The 21,172-nt window shown below is 40.9% G+C and overlaps 1 protein-coding gene across 1 annotated transcript in view; it reads left to right on the top strand.

The window, feature by feature from the left end:
* Nucleotides 1-84: 84 nt before the first annotated feature.
* PLBD1 (phospholipase B domain containing 1) overlaps nucleotides 85-21,172 on the top strand; it is a 39,167-nt gene continuing 18,079 nt past the window's right edge. The window contains exons 1-4 of the mRNA XM_080393122.1: nucleotides 85-241; nucleotides 8,730-8,949; nucleotides 15,446-15,529; nucleotides 17,413-17,551. Coding sequence (XP_080249248.1) covers nucleotides 166-241; nucleotides 8,730-8,949; nucleotides 15,446-15,529; nucleotides 17,413-17,551 — 519 coding nt within the window. The 5' untranslated portion in view covers nucleotides 85-165. The remainder of the gene's footprint in view (nucleotides 242-8,729; nucleotides 8,950-15,445; nucleotides 15,530-17,412; nucleotides 17,552-21,172) is intronic.

Consider the following 21,172-nt stretch of genomic DNA (forward strand, 5'->3'; position numbering starts at 1 on the left):
GGCGAGAGGGCGGCCGGCTCGGGGGCAGCTCTCGCCCCGGCACAGCCACCGGGGCGGGCGCCAGAGGAGGCGTGGGCAGCGGCGAGACCTGCCCTGAGCGATGGAACTTCTTAAAGTCCCGCCGCCTCCCGGCGCCCGGCGGAGTCGCGGGGGAGCGGCAGCAGCATGGTCCGGCTCGGCGGCAGCGTGTGCTGCTGCTGGGGGCTTGTCCTCCTGTGGGCGGCGGCGGGGGGCCGAGCAGGTGAGGCGAGCCAGGGGCGGGGGCCGGCCCAGAGGGGGCGGCAGGGGAGGTTCACCTCGGAGCCCTCTCGCCGGGGCGGGCGGGAAGGGAGGCAGGCAGTGGGGCTGTCCCCAGCCTCGGGGCTGCCAGGCGGCCGGCAGGGGCTGTCCTACTGGCGGAGCCCGGCCTGGGTCGCTGCCGTGGCTGCTGCGGGAGACGGCGCGGCTCGCCCGCCCCGGCGGACTCGCCGGGCTCTGCGCCCCGCCGTGGGCTCCTCGCTGCGCCTCCTCCCCGGCTGGCGCTGGGCGAACACGCTCCCCATGCCGCCTTGGAAGCGGGCGCGAAGCGGCGGGCGGCCTCGTCCGTGGGCAGTGCCGGGGCCGGCCGTCGCGGCCGTAAGCCCCTCACCGCCCGGAGGGGCCCTGCGGGCGGGGAGGGTCTCGGCTGCCTCCTGGGCTGGCTCCGGGGGCGCCTCGTGCCCCGGTCAGGGCGGGCTGGGCCGTGGTGCCTGGTGGATGTTGAGTGCGGGGCACTTCGTTCCTGTATACTTTTCAAAACACCTTTCCAGTTCCCCGAATGGGCGAGGGGAACGAAACTACGGGTTCCACAGATGAGAAGGTGCCTTGAACTCCCAGCGGTGCTGGTTTTTGATGTAATGTGCACGCACGGGAATCATTTGGGATGGACGCTTAATTCTGGTGCGGTGGCCTACAGCATGCTGCAACCTGCATCCGTAACAGGGTTTTATTGCTACCCTGTGGGGTAGAGCATTGTGCGTGTTTCAGAGCTCAAACCTATTGCATGATCTGATGTTTGCCAGAGTCGTTAACTTGCGCTGCCATTAGAGTAAGTACGTTACCAGTATCTGGTTCGCCTTGAAAAACTAAAATTGTTTTCTATGGTACAAGCACCACTTCATGCTAGTTTTGTGCTCTCCGTTGTTTTTTATCATATGCCTACATAATATAATACTTTTAAAGTCAAAGCTGTAAGACTGCCATTAACCTAATTCAGTAACAAACTTTAGTAATGATTTTTGAGCTTGTTGACTGTTACAGCTTTTCTGTCTCCTGATTTTAGGGCTTTATTCTTGTTGCAACTTCAGAGTCAGATTTAGATGGAAACAGAATTTGGCAAATGCCATAATGGCATATTTTGGTGAGCTTCACAGTTTTTTATAGATTCTTGGCTTTCCACTTAAAAATTGCATTTCTTCTTGGTTTGAGAATCATTGCAGCTGTGGGCACCATGCACTGTGGTATCTAACCATGTGCTAGAAAAGACATGCTAGTGAGGGATGTTATTTTTTTTTTTCAAAGTGTGAAACAGATCTACTAGCAACTGGAAGGGCAGGGAAAGGAGTCTTTAAATGAGGGAATTTAAGGGATGCTGAGCAAGAGTGGAGTATGTGAAAGTGAAGCTGCTTCTGGAAGATCAATAGACGTTGGTGACAGACAGCAGCCATTTGGAGCAGAATGTCCATTAGAGAATTCTGGATGCCATTTGTACTGTTGGCAATAGTAGGGTTTTGGGGAGCAAATCTCAGCAGGAGATTTTCTCCCTCTTTTACTGCTTTCAATGAATTCTGGAGATCTTAAAGGCTGGATTCAGTGCTTATCTTCTCGGAAATTCCTAGTTCATTTATTAATTGCCACAAAACAAGGAGAAATTCAGTTAACAGTTGTTTTAATGTGTCCAAAATGTTACAAGCGTATCATTTTGCAGACAGCCCTACCTCACCTTGCAGATCTGCCTTTCAAACTTTACTGAATTGGCCAAAACTTTACCACTACATTAGCAGGACTGAGGGAAGGGTCAACCATAAATGATGCAGGGGAAGTGAAAGGAAGTTGAGAGTATGAAATACTTTCAGCAGTACCTGCCTGTTTCCTCATATCACAATGGAAGTAGAAAACCACTAAGGAGCAAATAGAAATGCCTTTAGGCTATTTCATGGAGTAAACTTGGCCTTCAGCATTGTGATTTTTTTTTTTTTTTTTTGTAATTGGTTCATTCTTTTTTGGCATTTCAAATGCCTTGAAGATTCTTCATCATACAGTTTGGAAACTGTTTCTGAAGAATGTTCTCTGGTAAAAATGACTTAAATTGAGGGTCTAGGAGATTAGTGAAGCTACTTACGAAACTTATTTTTGTTTCCTCTTTGAATGACCTATAACTCTTTTGGCAAGTTTGCTTCATTAGCTAAGCTTTACTAGTAAGAATCCTTGTGAACATGAAAACCATACAAGACTCAAACTCTTAATAGTTCACATTTGAATATTACTTCTCTCTCATGTAAGAACAAATCAGGGGATTAGGCTTCAAATAATGACGGACCTGTTAGAGGCAAACTGGCAAATTATTTAGATCTGAAATGTAAGAGGAAATAGGATGAATTAAGGCCAGTAGAACAGAAAACACAAATAGCTTGTATTCAAGCAGAACAAGAAAGCATTTACCCCTTTAATTGAAAATTACTGGGGTTTGTGTTAAGTTCTCGTGTGGTTTAAGCTAATCTCTGAAGAAGTCCTGAAGTACTTAACATTTGTTTTGTAATGGATTCTAATCATAACTGTACTTGGAAGTCTCAGTTGTACCATAGAGGTGTACAACCTTTTTTGAATAGTTAAAAGGATAGTTCTAAAAGTTTTAATGGGAAAACAGGACAAAATTGAGCAGAAACATCAGATGTTCCCTGTTAAGGTTGACCTGAAATATTTAAATGCTGTACTGTGCTAATATAATCTTTACTACTGAACATCAGCTGTAGGAGAGCTATACTGAAAACAGGAGATGTGCAACTTTGTACTAGGTTTTTTTCTGTTTCTAAGTTGTGCAAAACTGGTTTTCACTGAAACAGCAGAGTGATGGCTTCCTCATTTAGTGGAAAGTGTATAGGTGCAATCTACAAAATATGTACTAACACATCTACAAAAACCTTCACAATTGAAAAGGTGGAGATAAAAATAGGCATGTAAATTAAATATAAAAAATAATAGTTAAGGAAGCCACTGGTTTTCCTGTTATTAGGAGATGCTCACAGTTGTTAATTTAGGTTGTTACATGCAACCTAATCCATGCTTCGTTGCTGGTGAGTTGGCTTGTTTCTCAGACCAAGAAAAATACTAATATTAATTCTCACCCCCAGACACTGCAGCTCTTTCATCTACAAGGAAAAGGGAGTTCTGTTAATTTCTCAGTTGGAAAGTCCAGTAGCCTACCTAGTTATATGTATGTCTTTAAAACAGCTTATGGCTGGGAAAGCATAAGGAAAAGCAGCTGTTGCATATTGCCGAACAAATTTTACTGGTAGTCTTAAGGCATGTGAGGTGTTATTTTTGTAGGTATAGTTTATTTAATAAATATCAGTGACAGTTATCAAATAGTGTTTGTTAGATGGTCTTGTGCCATCTAGTTGTACTGCTTTCTTCCACTATTCTGTTCTTTCATTACAAGTTACTGCTACTCGTTCATGTCCTTTTCAGTATCCGGTTTCCTCTTTGTTTCATCTTGCCTCGGTCCTCTACTTTAGTATTTCCTTTAATTGCTTTCTCCATATTCTTATGAACATGTATGCATTTTCACTCTCCCGCTGCCACCAAATAAAAGACAATTTCCACTTTTAACATAACCTTGCAAGTGACTGTATTGAACCAAAAAGACAGAGAATGGTTTTGTCATTTTAGCCTAAAAACCAAGGGGATTACCACTACCTCCTAGCCATGGCCAAAGTATTTTCATTTTTTCCGTTATTTAGGGTATAAACTTGGCTAAAAGCAGGTACTTCTTACTTGTTGAAGAAATTCTTAACACTCTCCCAAATGTAGTCCCTATTTCTGGATCTTTAACAAAATCATTGATGTATCTTTTAAAAACAGGCAATTTGAGGAAATATTCCTCCCAGTTCCTACTGACTGCAGAAAGGAGAAGGAACGCTTCATTTCCATGCTTGTTTTGTTATTGCACTTCTCCAGTTCTGTCTCCCACCATACAGTATACTGGTGGTTGTGGTGGAACTGTGTGTTGCTGATGCTATGCAGTTCTCCTGGCTGGTTGCATGGAAGGGAATGGTAACTCCACTGACCTACCCTGTCCCCAGGGATTTTGAGTCATTCATTGCAGTAAATAGTGTGCTTTGGCTTGTTATTTAGGTTGTTCTGAGCGATACTTTTATGGAATAGCACAGATTGTCCCAGTCTTTTCTGTTCTTCTCAGTTTTAATAGGCTGAAATACTTGTCAGCATTCTCAGCTACACACTGGGAAGTCTAACCGCAATGATAAGAGGATGACTTGGAGATTCATGGAGAAGTTGATTTGGATTCATATGGTAGAAGTTACCAATAGAGCTGCTGGTGTAAGGGATACCTGGACCCCTGCTTCGCTCTCCAAAAATGAACATGAAAATATTAGCATTATTCAAGGGGAAGGTTCCTGTAGTTACAGGACACATATGGGATTATTTGGAAATGTGTAGTTGCTTCTTGAATATCTACATTGCCTGTTACACTTCAGTTCTGGATGGCTTTCTTGGCAAAGGTAGTGCTGCTAGTTTAGATGAATGCAGCTTAAAATTGTAACAGACTGGGTGATAGCAAATGCTTCAGTCACACTGTAAAGCATGTTTTAAGTGTACACAGATTTACAAACTTGTAGTTTTAACTCTATCTGTAGTAAGATAAAGACTTATTTTCTAAATTATAACAATTACTATATGATTATATACATGTTCCTTGAAATAAACATAGTGATTTTGCATGTAGGCATTTTGACTCTTTAGACCAGGGCAGTTAGATTTGCAGAAACTGACATAAAAATTAGTGAGGTGAAATGGGACCATGATTGGATGAGTTGGGGAAAAAAATAGTAACTCAGTAATGGGAAATGGTCTTTTCCAGCATTCTTGTTAAGTCACATCTATGACAGCTGCCTTGATGCTGTTCCTCTAAAGGCCTCTCCAGGTTTGTTGCAAATTATCCTGTAATTTAATGTTTCCCCTGCTTTCCCATCCTCTTCTGCTCCTGGTTTCCTTTGGTTTAAATCTGTCACGTAGTGAAGTTGGGGCAGGGCAAACTTCAAAGGTAATTGAAAAGTTTGTTCTGACTTTTGAAAATAGCTTTGCATGTTCATGCTCTGGCAGAGCATAAAACAAAGAAACACAGCCTACTGTGTTAGAGTACCTGTGTCAGGTCTGTCTGGCACTGGGATCAACCTTCTTTTACAAAAGAAAGCGATGGCTATTTTGCTTTAGGCAGAAGAAAGTTTCTTTGACATACTTTGACATATTTAGTCTGTGGGCACTAATAACAACGCCCAGCTACCCTGGTTCCTCTTGACTACTTACCACCTTTTTGCAGCCTACTGAAGAGATAGGGAAGAAGATTATCTTTTGCCCTACTTGGTTCTTGCTGTTTTTACCCATTCTTCAGCTGTCTTTGTGTACTGGGCGTGTGGCCAGCCTCTCCCCTGCCTCACAGTGGGCTTCTTGGTTGGAATCAGTCTTTCCATTTACTGTTGGACAGACAAGTTGTGTTCTGCATTGACCACTTGCACCACTTCTTCTCAGGACCTCCCTTTCCCTGACCTCTTTGCTTATATAAGTTTTAGCTTTGTGAAGTGGCCTGCCTTTGACTCTTTTTAATGATGACCTTTACCAGCCTGCTCTTCTATTTATAGATATTTTCAGTCTGAGTGATTCCTATGTTTACCCTTAATCTAAAGTAGCAATTACTGCATGTATTACTAGAAGATAGTTAAGGACATAACAGAAAACTAATGTTATAGCTGCTTGAAAAGCTATCCAAAGTTTGTCACGTCTCAGTCCTTTAAATAGCCTCAGTACCTGGCAGATGAAAAACATGTTTTTTAAACACTGTGTTCCAAGACCCTGAAGTGACTTCATCTCTAAATAGATTTGTGTAAAAACTTCTATTCATAGAATGGGAGAAAAAACCCCCACAGTTCCTTCACTACTAAAATTCGTTTCTAGTTAACGCTTTTCCTGTTCGCTTGAGAAGTGTCTCATGAAGACTGACATAGTGTGTTGTGGTACAAAGCCTGGCTGGAGGCCAGTAACAGTCGTGTATGCCAGTGGTCAATACTGTTCAGCATCTTCCTTAATGATCTATCTGGGTGATGGGGCAGAGTGTACCCTCGGTGAGTTTGCTAGTGATACATCAGAGGGCTTTGCTGCCATTCGGAAGGACCTCAGCAGGCTGGAGAAATGGGCTGGCGGGAACCTCATGCAGTTCCACAAAGGGAAATGCCAAGTCCTGACTAGGGGAGGAAGGGCCTCATGTACCAATATATGCTCGGGGCTGACTTTGGAAAGCAGCTTTGCAGAAAAGGGTCTGGGAGTCCTGGTGGACACCAAGCTGAACATGAGCCAGCAATATGCCATTATGGCAAAAAAGGGCAACTGTCTCCTGAGCTGTGTTAGGAGTGTTGCCAGCAGGTTGAGAGAAGTGATCCTTCCCTCTGCTCAGCACTGGTAAGGCCATGCCTAGAGTGCGGTGCCCAGTTCTGCGCTCCCCAGTACAAGAGAGATTGAGCTACTCAGACAGAGTATGGGAAAGGGCTGTGAAGGTGATTGAGGGACTGGAGCAGCTCTCACATGAGGAATAGCTGGGAAAGCTGGGACTGTTCCACCTGGAGAATAGGAGGCTCAGTCGGGATCTCATGGATGTGTACAAATGCCTGAAGGGAGGGTGTAAAGAAGACAGAACCAGGCTCTTTTCAGTGGTGCCCAGGGACAGGACCAGAGGCAGTGGGCACAAACTGAAACACGGGAGGTTCCCTCTGAACATTAGAAGACACCTTTTTACTATGAGGGTGAGTGAGCACTGGCACAGGTTGCCCAGAGAAGCTGTGAAACCTCCATCCTTGTAAGTACTCAAAAGCTGTCTGGATATGAAACCTGGGCAACTGGCTGTAGATTACCCTGCTTTAGCAGCAGGGTTGGACAAGATGACCTCTAGAGGTCCCTTTCCAAACTCTGCCACTCTACGATTCTCATTAAGAAAGACTTTTAGCTATTCTTGCTGGAACTCTAGGAGAATAACAGCTTTCCAGCTGTTGAATGACACAGATTATTCAACAGTCTGGTAAAATAGATGAAAACTGGCTTAAAGCAACTGAGTAACTGCTCTGTGAAAAAGTGATTAGTTGGAGAACGAGTTTAGTTCTTGGAAAATGTTCTTTTTTATTCAAATATGTCATGGCTCTTCATAAAAATAGATTATTTATGTTATGTTTTAGAGGACTGAATAAAGTGGGTGTACTTAATTTGAAATCAAACTTGCTGCTTTATCACAAACATTTTACTTACAGCATTTTGAAGACCATAAAGTGTTGTGCTGGCATTATATTGCTCTTTACATGGTTCCATTATTATAGCATGCATAATAAGTATGTTGTGTAAGGTCATCCAGAATTAGATCTAGCTTTCTAGTTTGCAGCTGTTATGGGCATGATACACAAAATGAATTGTTGTAAGGAGTAGTAACCAGATTCTAATTCATTGCTCTAAACTGGCAGGACTAGTTGCCACACGCTGGAGAAGGGTCAGGGGAATAAAACCATTGCAGGTTTCTCAGTAGTTCTGTTTGAGTTTATCCCTTAAAATGGTTCAAATAATTCTGGGAACTCTTGACTCAAGATTTTTGAACTCTTTTCACTTGTAATACCGTAGTAATGATTTGATCAGTCATGAACAGAGATCTGATATAATCAGGTCCCATTTTAGGGAAGGTTGAATTTGAGGTGTAGTGGGTTTTTTTTGTAAAGCAGTTTATCTTGCTCTTTGTTCTTCAGCTGAGCAGGATTAAAGCCCAATTAATTAAGAACATTTCTTAAACAGCAGTCCAAGCAGAACTCTGAGCAGTCTAGTGCCTTTTCTTCCTGTTAATTTTGTACTTGGGATCAATTCTGTTTCAGCTGGGTGATGGGGATTGTGTGTCTTACAAAAGATTGCATACCTGTGGTGCTTTTGTCTTTAAGGCTGTGATCCACTGAGTTCTGGTGCTCCTGTTGGGTAATGCCACTTCCAGGGTTAATTGACCAGAAAGACAGTTTAGGAAACTTTTGCAGCCTTTTTGAACCATTAGGTGGAAAACCAAGTCAAAAGTAGCTTATGATCCTTTGCAGTTGCTAAGGCATGCTGTTTTCTAAAGTTAATTTCAGTAAGATTTGTATAGATTTTCTTCTGAACCAGATAAGGAAATACTTCTGGAATTTTATGTCAAGTCTCAGCTATGTTGGAATTCTACAGTGAAAGAGTTGTAGATAATTTCCAGAAGAGTACCATGAGAATATTAACTGTAAGTTTTTGTCTTGGTAAAACTCCAGTTAGCTGTCATGCCACACATTAAGTGTTGTTCTCCATAAGAACTAAACCTGATGGAGAGCTGTCAAATTTTAAAATTGCCAAAATATTGTCTTGACATTTCAGTATTGGATAGGAAATACCTATTAATGTTTGTTTGTTTCCCTTGCCCCTTTTCTCCACCATAGAAATCCACTATGCAACTGTGCACTGGAATAGAGCTGAAAAAACACTTCAGCTCAAGAATATACTGGACAGGAGTGGAGATGCCTATGGTTTCTACAACAACACTATGTTGACAACAGGTTGGGGAGTTCTGGAGATCAGAGCAGGCTACGGCAGGCAGACCTTAAGCAATGAAGATATCATGTATGCAGCTGGCTTCTTGGAAGGCTATCTCACAGCTCCGTAAGTACTTCAGGAAGTAACACAACTTATGACACTTCTAGTGGATTTCTGTACTTGTGAGTTTGTTTGTTTGTTTTTTCATTTCCCTGAATTCCCATCTATTTAAAGTGACCACATGCTGCGAAGTTGTATGCTGTTCTTTTTATTAGTAGCAAGTATGAAGTATAACTACTTCATAATGGAATCAAGATGTGCCTTCTGCTTCTTATCCTGCAGGCTCTCCTAACACCTTGGTGAGACAGAGAAGTACTGTATCTATATTACTGATTAAGTAATGTAGTCACAGAATAGTGTATATGTAAGGAAGTGCATAAGCCCTATGTTGTAAATAATTATAAAAAGGGTAGCGGAAAGAGTAGTTATTTTCCCAGTCTGTAGTTAGGTGACAGACCAACAACAGATGAGACAATTGAGAGCAGATCAAACAGGGAGAAATGTTGCTAGCAAGGGTTGCAGGGCTTCCTTAAGGACCTTTTTCAGCAAACACTGCCAAGAAACTGCTGGGGAGCAGCTACTAAAACTTCAAAGCATGGAGAGTTTAGTCTGTCTTGGACAATTTTTTTTAAAAAACCAACTGATAGGCCTGAAGGCAGACTGGTGTGTGTGTCTAGAAGGGTCAATGTATTCCTGAAAGCCTTTGAAGAGAAGACGAGGGACTGAATCTCTCTCACACTGCAGATCTATGAAAGCTGACAGAATTTTGTAATTGTTATGAATCCAGAGCACTTTTTTTCTAAAAGGAAAAAAAAAATCCACCCAAAAAACTATCAAACAACTACCAACAAAAAATAACTCCAAAACCAAACCCTGTTCTTTTCTTTACTAAGTTGGAAGACAGAATGGCATTATGACATACTAACTGGTAGGATACAGCTGGTGATATAGTTAAGAATGTAACGTGGCTTCTTGTTGAACCAGCTCCATCTTCTTCTTTATCGAGCTAGTCACAGGAAAAGAAAAATTCCCAAATTCTGATGCATGGCTGGGGAATAGTTGGGAGATGCTTGCGATGGATATGATTACATGAATTTGACATTACCAGCTTTGCTTCTGGAACACTAAAATAAATACCTATAGGCTGCGTTGAACAGGCCAGCAAGGGAAGGTTGTCTGTTGAACAGTTGTCAGATAAGGCTGCTGGACAAGATGATATTAATTAGTAAGACATTTTAAGATCAGTTTAGATTTCTGGATAGTTCTCTGATCATATGGCGTGATAATGTGACTCTTTAGTAGGCTTTACTGTGGAGGGGCAGCTAGGTCTCTGGAGAGCCTAAAGGAAATTCAATACTGTAATATTTGTCAATAGTAAAACACTTCTGAGGGAAAGAGTAAAGGAATCCTAGAGTTCTGAGTGCACAACGTGAATTCCAGACAGGAAAGGCAATGAAGTACATGAGAGATCTGGATGTATGTTGTTGGATTATTTGGCATAAGAGGTTACTGTTATGTGCTATTCATTCAGTTTATGTAAACCACATATGGTTCTGGGGGTTGCCAGTGTTAGAATATTGTTAAAATTAGGTATTATTCAACAGATATTTTTTTTCACTAAGGTTTTACCTAGGTGTACTCATTTCTAAGTGGTTAAGTTTAAGCTTTGTCATACTACAGAGAGCCAAATGCATTCTAGATTTGTCTTCCTGGCTTTTAAACAAACCAGTATATCCCCATTCCTTTAAACATGGTTTGGATGTGAAACAGTCTGCAAGGATTTTATCTGATATTTTAGTCTATGCTTAGGTTTAGGGGAGGGAGATTTTCCCTTTGTTTTTTCCATGGGTGTTAAGTGAAGAGTCACAGAAGTGAAGGTACTTGTAAAATTATTTTGCTCAAAGCTTTTGCCTTCTCCAGTTTCCTAGCCCTAGCCATTGTTACTGTAGGGCTACCAGCTCCAGCACTGAGTGGCCCTTTATAGAGAAGCGGATATAGCAGAAACAGTAATGAACAGAGATCCTGAAGTCTGTGAATGTGAAGTTGAGGGTTGATCAGTGTAGAAAAATAGGGTTTGAGACTTCAGCTTTTAAGCAAAGTAGGAAATTCAACTGTTTCAAAGGAGCTGAGTATGAGAGTGGGTTAAGATGCAACAACAGAACTAGCCAAAGCCTTTTGTTTCTGAGGAAACTTTTGGAGTAAATCCACTGAGAAATCCTCTGGCAGAGCCAAACCTGAAAATGCTTACCATCACTGAAATGACTATCAAATATTATACATATTGTCTGAATTTGGTTTTTGGCTGTGTCTTTTTCCCATTGTACATCTGTAACTACACTGGGAGCATATTTCTCACAAGGGTTTATGAATATAAGCTTTTTCTGTTAGGTCTTGTAAAGCTATTTTGGATAAAGAGGGCTTTTCTTGAAGCTAAGAATATGTATTGAAAATGTTCCAGCTAAGGAGCAGAGATGAATTAGTGATATACTCCCTTGGCTCTTGAGAAGGCAGAGAACCTATTACTTCAGCTTTTAGCTGCATAACATTCGTGGTTTTTTTATTCAGCACACTGCAACTAATGAATCCTCTTACACATTGTTTGCAATTTCCTGAACTGTGATAGTAGTGAGAACTCACTAAGTTTGCAAATGTTAAGATTGCTTTCAGAGCTCCATTTCTCTTCTTTATCTTGTCTAGAGAGTCATAGAATCCTAATTAACATGCAGGTAGATGTTCTTTCTTTGGGACAGTTACAGAAGTCTTCTGAAGTAAAACAGGGAAACAGCCTTTCTCAGTTTGTAACTCTGTTCCCATCAGACTGCCTGGCCCATTCAGCCTGTCTTCAGGGAAGCTCTCTAGCACCATCAGGACTTAAGATGTCTCTAAACACTCATCCCGCTTTTGCACACACTGGTGACCTCAGTAGCTATGCAACCATCCTTTTTAAGGACTTGCTAACAATGAGGAAGTGTAACAATGTATTTAACTGTGGGGAAGGCTTTATTTGCATCAGCAACCATGTAGCTACTGGAGTGAAGACTCTGTCACTTCCCAGCATAAGCACCACCTTGGGTGGCTTAGGCACAGCCCTCCAATGTGAAAACATTGGGTACGTCTAGTAATTGAAATGCCCTCTAGCACATTGCTACCTGTGGCCTGAACAACTCCAAGGTCTCCAGCTGTCTCGCTGGTACATTTGTAGTAATGACTCCATAAAGCAGAAGTGAGCCAGCGTGGCTCTTTGCAGAAACCCTGAAGTCCTACTAGGAGGAGCTCTGATGTGATGCATTAATGGGAAGGATATGTTGCATGCCTGATCCTAGGCTGAAGTATTCCTGCAGATGCTGTCTGGTGAGCAGGAACTCCAGCTTATCCAGCTTGACAGTACCTGCAATTTGGAGACCTTTAGAAAGTCTCAGCTAGCTCAGTTCTTGTATTATACTTAGGGCATAGTTTTCTAGACACAGCTAGGTCTCCTCATGTAAGCAAAAGAGTGACTATCTCTCTTTGTCATGTGTTTGCTTTGTCCTTAGTAGGAATCTAAGCAGAATGTAAGACAGCTGGATTTATAAAAAACTACGCCAAAACATGAAAATATGAGACAAACTAGAACTGTCCAATCCCAGATTACTGGGGAAGAATTAATCTTGGCTCTAGTTGTATAGGTCTGTGATAGAAAAAGCAAGAGCTAAGCTAGTCAGACCTGTTTACCAGTGAGGGTAGAAACACAAGCCTTTTCTAGAGCATGATTCATCTTTCTAGTGCTGGCATCTGATCCAGATAGTAGCTGTCTAGTTTAAAAACACATAGTTAGGGGTTGGATACAGCTAATATTAGTGCCTGTAGTGGCTGGAGAGGCAGGTATTTTTTTTTATCCCCAGCCATTCATGTCTGTAAGGTCCAGTCCTATCATCCAGCCAAAGACGTTTGTTCTGGTTTTCTTGGGTATGAATTCTCTTCCTCCATTACCAACAGAGAAGTGTTGTTAATGAGGCCTTACTTTACTTGGGCAATGGCAGAGTGTGTCCAAATCCATGACATTACTTTTAATTGCTGCCAACTGGGGCATGCTGGGTGCCTAAGAGCAGTATTTAAGTTTGAAACAACATTAATTTTACTTTTTTTCTGATATAACCTCAGCTGACTTGAGTCCTGTCACTTTCCTGCCTAATTTGAAGAAGCAGGGTTCTGCTTTGCTGTTTTGAGACTTAAGTGTTCTTGGCCCAGCTTTGTAAATTGCCTTGCATTTGGCCTTAGATAAGTTGCAAAGACTTACCTTCCTATAATGATCCAGTTTACTTCAGAGGATAATACCCTTACAAAACATGCAAGCCATGCACATGGAAGCTTTGTTAAAGCAAAAAATTTACACAGAGGAACTAAGGGAAAAATTCTCAATAACCTTGGGTGTTTAAAACAGAAAAATCAGTTCCAGGAATTGCCTGTGCTCTGATAGCATACACAAGAAGGAAGGCCATTAAACTGTTTTCAGTCCCCTGATTCTGAACTAACCCAGGCTCTGCATCAGTCAACACAGCTTAAAGATACTACTGGTGTAAAATCTGCTTTGTGTTGCGTGACCTTTTGAGTGCAACATGTAGAGAGTAGAGCCTGGAAGCCTGATCATCTGTCCTGGCCTAGGCAGTGATTAGTTTCTTGGCTGGTTTTATCCTCTACATCTGGTTCTCATTCCTAAAAGACCATCTGCCGGATAGACTGTCTCTTGCTTTTTGCTCCTCTTCCCTAGTGCCATGAGAGCTCTGACTTGTAGTATGGAGTATGTTATGCTATAATTTCCTTCCAAAAACTACTTGGGATTTTTATTTGCTAAATTCTCTGTGACAGCAGAAGTGGATAAAATCTCTATGTCTCTTCAACTTTCTTGTCCTCTTCAAGAAGTGGGTTATGATTATGGCATGTAGTCTTGTCTTACATGGGAGATGGGAAGCTCTAGAACTAAAACTGGTAACTGTAGCTGCAGTTTCATAAAAGGTGTAACAGTGCAAAGCTGGCAAATGCTCCCCCTCTTGCCCCAGCATCTCCCTCCACAGATCCAGTCTCTCCAGCCTATGTCTGCCCTGGCACTGATCAGGCCCTTTCATGCATCGGTTCATCTGCGAACACAGTAGAGAGCTGCCTTCTTGCACCAGCTCTGTGGCTTATATGTCTACATAACAACCTAATTCAAGCTGCAAACTGCCAGAAAAATAATTAACTTTTTTTCTGGGTTAGTGTTTTGCCTGAATGTATGCAGACAATTACATTTGGTAGTCAGAATGGTACCAGAGCTAAGAAGAAAGCAGGGTCATGCTATCAAGTACTTAAATAGCTGGGAACAGGGAAGGGACAGAAAGAGAGGGGAGAGGGTCAATGTGAGTATCAGCAAACCATTCAGTCATCTCTGGTCTATTCTCTAATTATGCCCAGAGAAAAACTGGGAAGAGCTCCTGTCTGCATCCCTCTCAGAGGAAGCTGCCCTCCTGAGTTTTAATACAGGGAATTCTGTCCTGCTGGCATGTACCTTCCTTGAGGCTGGTATCTGTTTCTTAGTTCTGTTTTCTTTCAGCACTTGATAAGAGCTAACTTTGCTGATGACTGATGTAGTTCTGTTAACTCCAGACCTCAACAAAATAATTTCCTGCAGATTTCCACCTAGAACTAAATATTTTTCTCCTCTCTGTCTCTCTTTTTTTTTTTCTTTCTTCTTAAATTCAGTGGGTCAAAAAAATGTTGATTAAGTTTGACCCAAATTCAGAAATGTTGGAAGTTTTGTTTAGGCTTGAATAAGACTATTATGTTTCACCTAAGGAGGGGTGATTTTAACTTCTGGGCTCCTGAGCAATTTTTGGCCGTTGATTCCATCTTGAAATGTAAAGGACTTCGCTTAAGACAAACAAAAGTACCAACGAACTCAAAGAACCCTTACAACTTTTGTTCCTATTAGTTAATGGAGATGAAACAGTTAACTGAATTCAACAAAAAACCTCCCGCACAATAATTTTTGGTGTCCATAAAGCTGAATTGGTTCAGAGCTGGCCTGAGAGGGAGTTTCTGTGGGAACATGTAGGATCAATTTATATTCACTTTAGAAATATTTAGCCTAATCAGGAAGGAAGGAAAATGGTTAATGGTAAGTAAAACCTGCTAAGTATCAGGCTGAAATTATCTCTCACAACTGAACCAGCAAATTACATTCTCCTTACTTGTGTGGGTTTTTTTGGTTCCAAGTGGAATAGCTGTCCAGTAAACTATTTCTGTTGTGCTTTAAATTAATGTGTTAACACTTTCAAGATGCTTCTGGCCTACAAATATTTGCTGAATGTGAAGTTTTCTATGACATAGTTCAATCACATTCTTGCATATCTTTCCATTGTATAGCAATTTAAACAATCAACTTGTGTTACATTTGCTGTTTATTGTGCACTGAAGTAATTTCTGTGATTAGAAAAAGCTTACTTTGTGGACTGTGGTGCTTATCTCTTGTGCTTGTTGATCAACGGGTTGGTAAGAAAAAGGAAGGGAAGACACAAAAGAATAACTTCTGTTACTCTTGTTCTTTCAGGCAAATGTATGACCATGCTGCAAATATGTATCCACAGTTAATTAAGAATCCTGCTGTTCGAAGTGGAGTTCAGAATTTTATGGCGTATGTATTTTGTTACTAGAAAAAAAATTATTTGAGTCTTGGGTTTGGAGGATGACAGAATTTTGGAGGATTTTTTATTTTCTTCCTTATGGGCTAAAGAAAATATATGCTTCCTTTCCCTCCACTTGAATACCAGTAGTATGAAAAAAATTTCTAAATATACATATGTCCTTCCCTAATGCTGATTCTTTCAAAGAAATGTTTAAAACCATTGCTACAAAGGGGTGTGGGTTAATACCAATGAATTCTGAAGGTCATTCTAGTCAAAATCCTTTTCTAAAAAGCTGGTATTTTGAATGTTACACTGAAGTGTGCAGTCTCCTGGCACCTTAATCTTTTTAGCATTATGTATTCTTTCTTTCCTCTGTTAGGTTAGCATTTCGTATGTTCTACCACTGCTGTAAATTCTGTTCTAATCACAAAAGTCCTGATTCAGTTTTCTCTTCAGCTGTATAAATAAAAATAATACTGCTCAAATAATGCAGCTACACTGGTGGGAAAGTACAAGTGGGAGAAGAACCAGGCCAGGTGATGGGAAAGTGATTACCAGTTATTTAAATCTCCTTAGATTTATGTTTTCTTCTGTTACAAATACTTCTGTGAAACTTTGGTTATTTCTGGGGACTGTTCTTCCATCTTTCCCTTGTCTTGTATTTTCCACAAGGGGTTATATATCTGACTAATTCTGTTATTGGTGCACATATATAAGGTTGACTGGGTTTGGCTTTCCCAAAAAGAAGAGGGGAAAAAAAATTCTTAGCATTCCTTTGCTATCATTTTTCAGCATTGCTGCCCTTCTTGTGAGAAAAATGGGTTAGCTACCACATCAATGGGGCTTTTTTCCAGAATGATTCAGCATAGTAGCTGTATCCCCCAAGATGCACTGTTGGATGGAGGGGGGCAGTACTAGATGGCCTTGGATAATTTTCCTGTTGCCTATATCCTGGATTCCTACATTGCTGCTGTCCTTTATAGCAGTTTTGCAATAGGGGCTGCTGTGTTGTCCTGTATGCTTTGATCATATCCCCATTCCCTCTGACATACTTCTTGCATCTTGTTACTTCCAGAAAGCTGGTTTTATCACCCCTATACTGCTGGAAGAGTTTGCTTCCTAGCCAGGCTCATTCTCTTTTTCTTGTTGCTGTACATAACACTGGATGGTTAGATACAGGAGGGTGGAAGAGGCTGGAATCTAGTCCTGACTTACTTTTTAACACCTGTGGTTCTTCTGTGGCCCTTTGTGCACAGCAAAGGAGGGAACTCTGGTTGTTCCTTATAATGTTGGCTGTTCTTGCCCTAGGGTCCATTCAGCTTGTGTTGCCTCATGCCCTAAACCTGGGTTATTTGGCTAGTAACTGATTGGATTTGGCACACAGGATGGTTGTGTTTCACCTCCCACATTTTACCAAGAGGCATAGCAGTGGTTCTTAGGCAGTGTTTGAGCACCACCAGCAGAAAGCCTTCATTGTGCTTGTACCTAGGAGAGAGAAACAGGCTCTTCAAAGGCCAGCCTATTTTACCCTTAAATAGACGTTTAAAAGGGAATGGTTCATCTGACTTATCAGATGCTTGTTTCCCTTTACTGCCTATATGGGGATGCTAGATCTGACATAGCAGAGTCCCCCCCAGAGGTGGAGTACAAATTCTTCTCTGATACTGAAGTCTGGTGGAGGCACACTGCTGCAGGGTATGTTCCATGGATCTGAACATTTATATCCTTTGGGTGTAACATCTATGCCTGCAGGATTGCCAGAGCATGGTTTGCCTCAAAACACTAGGAAGGTTGGATCAGCTGGGCTATAATACATTTGTCTCTTCCCTGCATTATCAATTACACTCTAAAAGAAAAACAAGAAACCCCCAACCTGTTTGTTCCTCTGCAGGAAGCAAGATCAATGGACAAGACAACAAATCAGAAATAATAAGGATGACCCATTTTGGAGGCATGCTGGCTATATTATTGCACAGTTGGATGGTCTGTACATGGGAGCCCTCGAGTGGGCTAAACTACACAAAAAACCAGTAAGATTACTGAATCTCTTTTTCAGTAGCTTGGGGTGGGATGTCAGACGACAAAGATGGGAGAAGGCAATCTACTATTTGGGGAAAAAAAAAAAAAAAGCATAGTTAGTGGCAAGTACTCATTCTGCATGCCATTCTACAAAAATGTCAGTGGCTGTTCAGCGTATATAATGTGACTGAGCGCTCAAGTTATGTCACCAGAGATCCTTTGCACTGGACTTGGAACGCTGTGCGTTCATGTGCTGTTTAGTTTGTGGGAGGCTTTTGTATCCATGTGTGAAATGTTGGAAGACAGACCCTGGTAAAGTGCTTGCTGTCCTCACTTTACAACTGTTACTGAGCAAGTGACCCTCTAGGTATAAAGACTAGCTGCAATAGCATGGATCAGCATGTAGGGAGTGTATTGAAGCCTTTGTTCTTATTTTCCAAGTATCTGATTTCAAAGCTTAAAAACCCTCTCATTTTGGAATATTTTACATTGCTAAATGACTTCTCCTGTTCTCCTTCTAAGTCTCCCATTACAAAATAAACGGTCAATGCTGTGACAGGCCAAATGGGGTAGGTTTTTGGGCGGTGGGGCTGGTTTTGGGTGGTGTGTGGGGTTTTTTTTGTTCCTAATTGTGTTTTTTTGTTGTGGTGTTCATTTTTTTTTTTTTTTTTTAAAATCAATTAGAATTGTGTTCTGGATCATCAGCTTGTGCGAAATAGCAGAGCTCCTTTAGTTCAGTAGAGCTGTGGTGATTAGAATGCTGTTCTTGAGTCTAATGTCTAATAGGTCCCCTCAATGTAAGAGGGAAGACTTGAGTAACTGTAGTTGACCCTTTTTGTCTTGAATTAATAATATCAAGAATTTTTAGGGGAGGTGGGAGTCCTAAATTATAAACAATTGGGTTTTAGTAAAATGCTCATCTTTCTTGTGCAGAACTTACTCTGGGGCTTTCATGAATGGGGAACCAGCTCAGGCTAAAGTATTCACAATCATGGAAAAAAAAAACCCATCCTGATGGGTCTGAGTTTTAGGGAAGATACCAAGAAACCTTGTCTTTCTAGGAAACTTATTCATTAATTCCCTCTCATAACACCTGTATCTGAAGAGCCATGCAAAGCTCATTTACATTCTTGGCTGCTTCAGAGTCCTTTAGATTCTGATGGGAGAAGTGGAAAGTGCTAGTTTGTGTCTGAGCTATTTCTTTATAGTAGGCATGTCCTACCTGCAATATGTATTCCCTGCTACTTATTTAACTGTATTTGATACTGGAAAGCACTTACCTCTGAAGTGACTGAGTAATTTTTATCTTCTTCTCAGAGATCTCATCAGCATGCCTATATAAAAATGGTGCATTTAGTGAAAGTTCAGGCATGTGATTCCGTCTGAAGTATGTTCCCTCTATTCTTGAACTATGTGCAGTGGATATATTTATTATTTCTTTTCACAAATGTGGCTGGAGCAGCTGGTAGGATTTATTTTGATTCCTTCTTATATCATTCATATTTTTAGCTTTGGGCATTATCACCTGTGTTGAGATCCATATCTCTTTATTCAAGCAAGAATGTTCCCTGTGTATGTATTTCTCACTTGAGATGGTGCTGCAGTTCCATCTGTTTGCCAGAGCCAGGAAGTTAACATCAGTCTCTTGCCTTTGAGCACAGTTTGGACAGCTGCTCTTGCACCTGGGTGTTAGGTTTTCCTTGGCGTCAAAATGGTACCTGACAACTCTGCAAAAGTACAGGCAGTTGCCTTTGTTGCTTACAATGCTACTTTTCAAATACTTTTGGGAGATTAGGCTACAACAGCGCTATTTGAATATGTCTGCTGCTGTTAGGATCCTCTTAAGGAAATAAAAAGCTTGAAGATTGTTGCTCCAAGCTTACACAGACAATAAAAACAGGTGCAGATGCAGTGTTGCTGACTACTATTCTAATTTTGACACATCCACTTATCTGAGAATCACCCCAGCTTCTATAAACTGTTGGCACTTAAAAAGCCAAATTACACTAACAAACAAAAAAACTCCTGAAGAAGGCCAGCAGTATCTTCCTTATTCCTTATGATTAAAGAACATCAGCCCTGCAAAGAGGCTGTTTTCAACTTTGCTCTTGCAGTATATGTTATAAGAATGTTAAAAAGGTTCTTTTATTTAATACCTTAGATTGTTAGTAAGTGGAATGTTTGGCAAATACACCCCCCCCCCCCCCCCCCATCTATTGGGTGAATTTTTCTTATTTCTAAGTAATATGCTTTGGTTCAATTAATCCAATGTTTTTGATCTTTCTTTGGGCAACAACTACAGTAACAAGTACTTATTATTTCTGTTTCTCATTTCTCATCTTAAAAAAAAAAAAAGAAAAAGAAAAAGAAGTAACTAAAGTTGTTACTACAAACCCCCACACCAAATTCTGCATGGTTTTAAAAGGAAATCTCATTCCTATTGCATATTTTCCTTAGTGCTTTGACAGTCTCTTCTTCCCTCTTTCCTTTGGTAGATACTACTTTACTTTCATTGAAAAAAGAATCCTGTCTATATGTGTATTATCTTAAACTTGTTCCCCGTGATGATAGTCCTATTTTTTGATCTCTAGTGATGCAGTAGTTTGGATTCATGCTGGTAACGAACATTAGAAATACTGAGAATCTCTTGTGTGTGGATTGCAGCATTTGTATTTTCTTGTTTCTGGTGGATTAGTTGATAGGCACTTCTTGTGGAAGACAAATGAAAAGATGTAACTTCCCATTGTCCTGTACAACACATGGTAGTTGAAAGCTATGCCAAATCCATATAGTGCTTAAATGAGAGTCAAGTTATGTGCACACAGGTCACTCTGAAATGTTCCATTATTTCTTTTCTCCCCTAAACTTCAGTCTACTTCACTTGAAATGGTAAAACCATTGTGTCTGCCACAAATAACTGAGCCTTACTACAGGAAGAAAATTTGGTTTGGACTCTGAGCTGCTTGATTGATAGTAGTACTAGCACATTTTTTTTTGTTCCTTATATGTATGAAGCAAATGTTTTGTAGTGTACTGTTTTAAACTTCTTTTAAATTGCATAGAGTCTGGTTTCCAGCAGGGCTATTTTAGGTAGGTGCTTCCATTTAAGACTGCATGAAGGCAATCTGTATTGTAAATTGTGTATTGTAAATATGTGTATTTATATGTACCTGATATTTACAGGTATCATTAAGAATTATGTCAAAATCTGAATACATTTTCATGTTAAAGTGTGACATTATTCCATCTGGTTTAGCAACATTTTATATCCAGTAAACAAACCCAACCCTTTTGTCAAGACAACTTCTGAAGGAGGGGCACTCAAAGAACATTAAGCCTTTTCATCTGCCTAATGCTCTACCAACGCTGTGATTAATCTTGGGCTTGTCTACACAGGGAAATTACTCTTGAATAAGGAGGTGTCAGAGTTTTAAATACTACAATGATTCTAGGACAGCCCTCTACTTGTACTTCCTCATTTTGTATTGAGAATACTCATGCATGGGGGAGTTGCTGGAAAACAGTGGTTACAGAGTAACTTGACTATTTTAATCTCTCATGTAGATGAGCTTTGAAGGTTGGTTCTTTCCTATCTGCTGTACCTTTTCTAAGTTTATTTCTCCTTACAGCTG

The sequence above is a fragment of the Falco punctatus genome (genome assembly GCF_963210335.1).
Source record: "Falco punctatus genome assembly, chromosome: 6".
In the NCBI taxonomy this organism is placed as follows: domain Eukaryota; kingdom Metazoa; phylum Chordata; class Aves; order Falconiformes; family Falconidae; genus Falco; species Falco punctatus.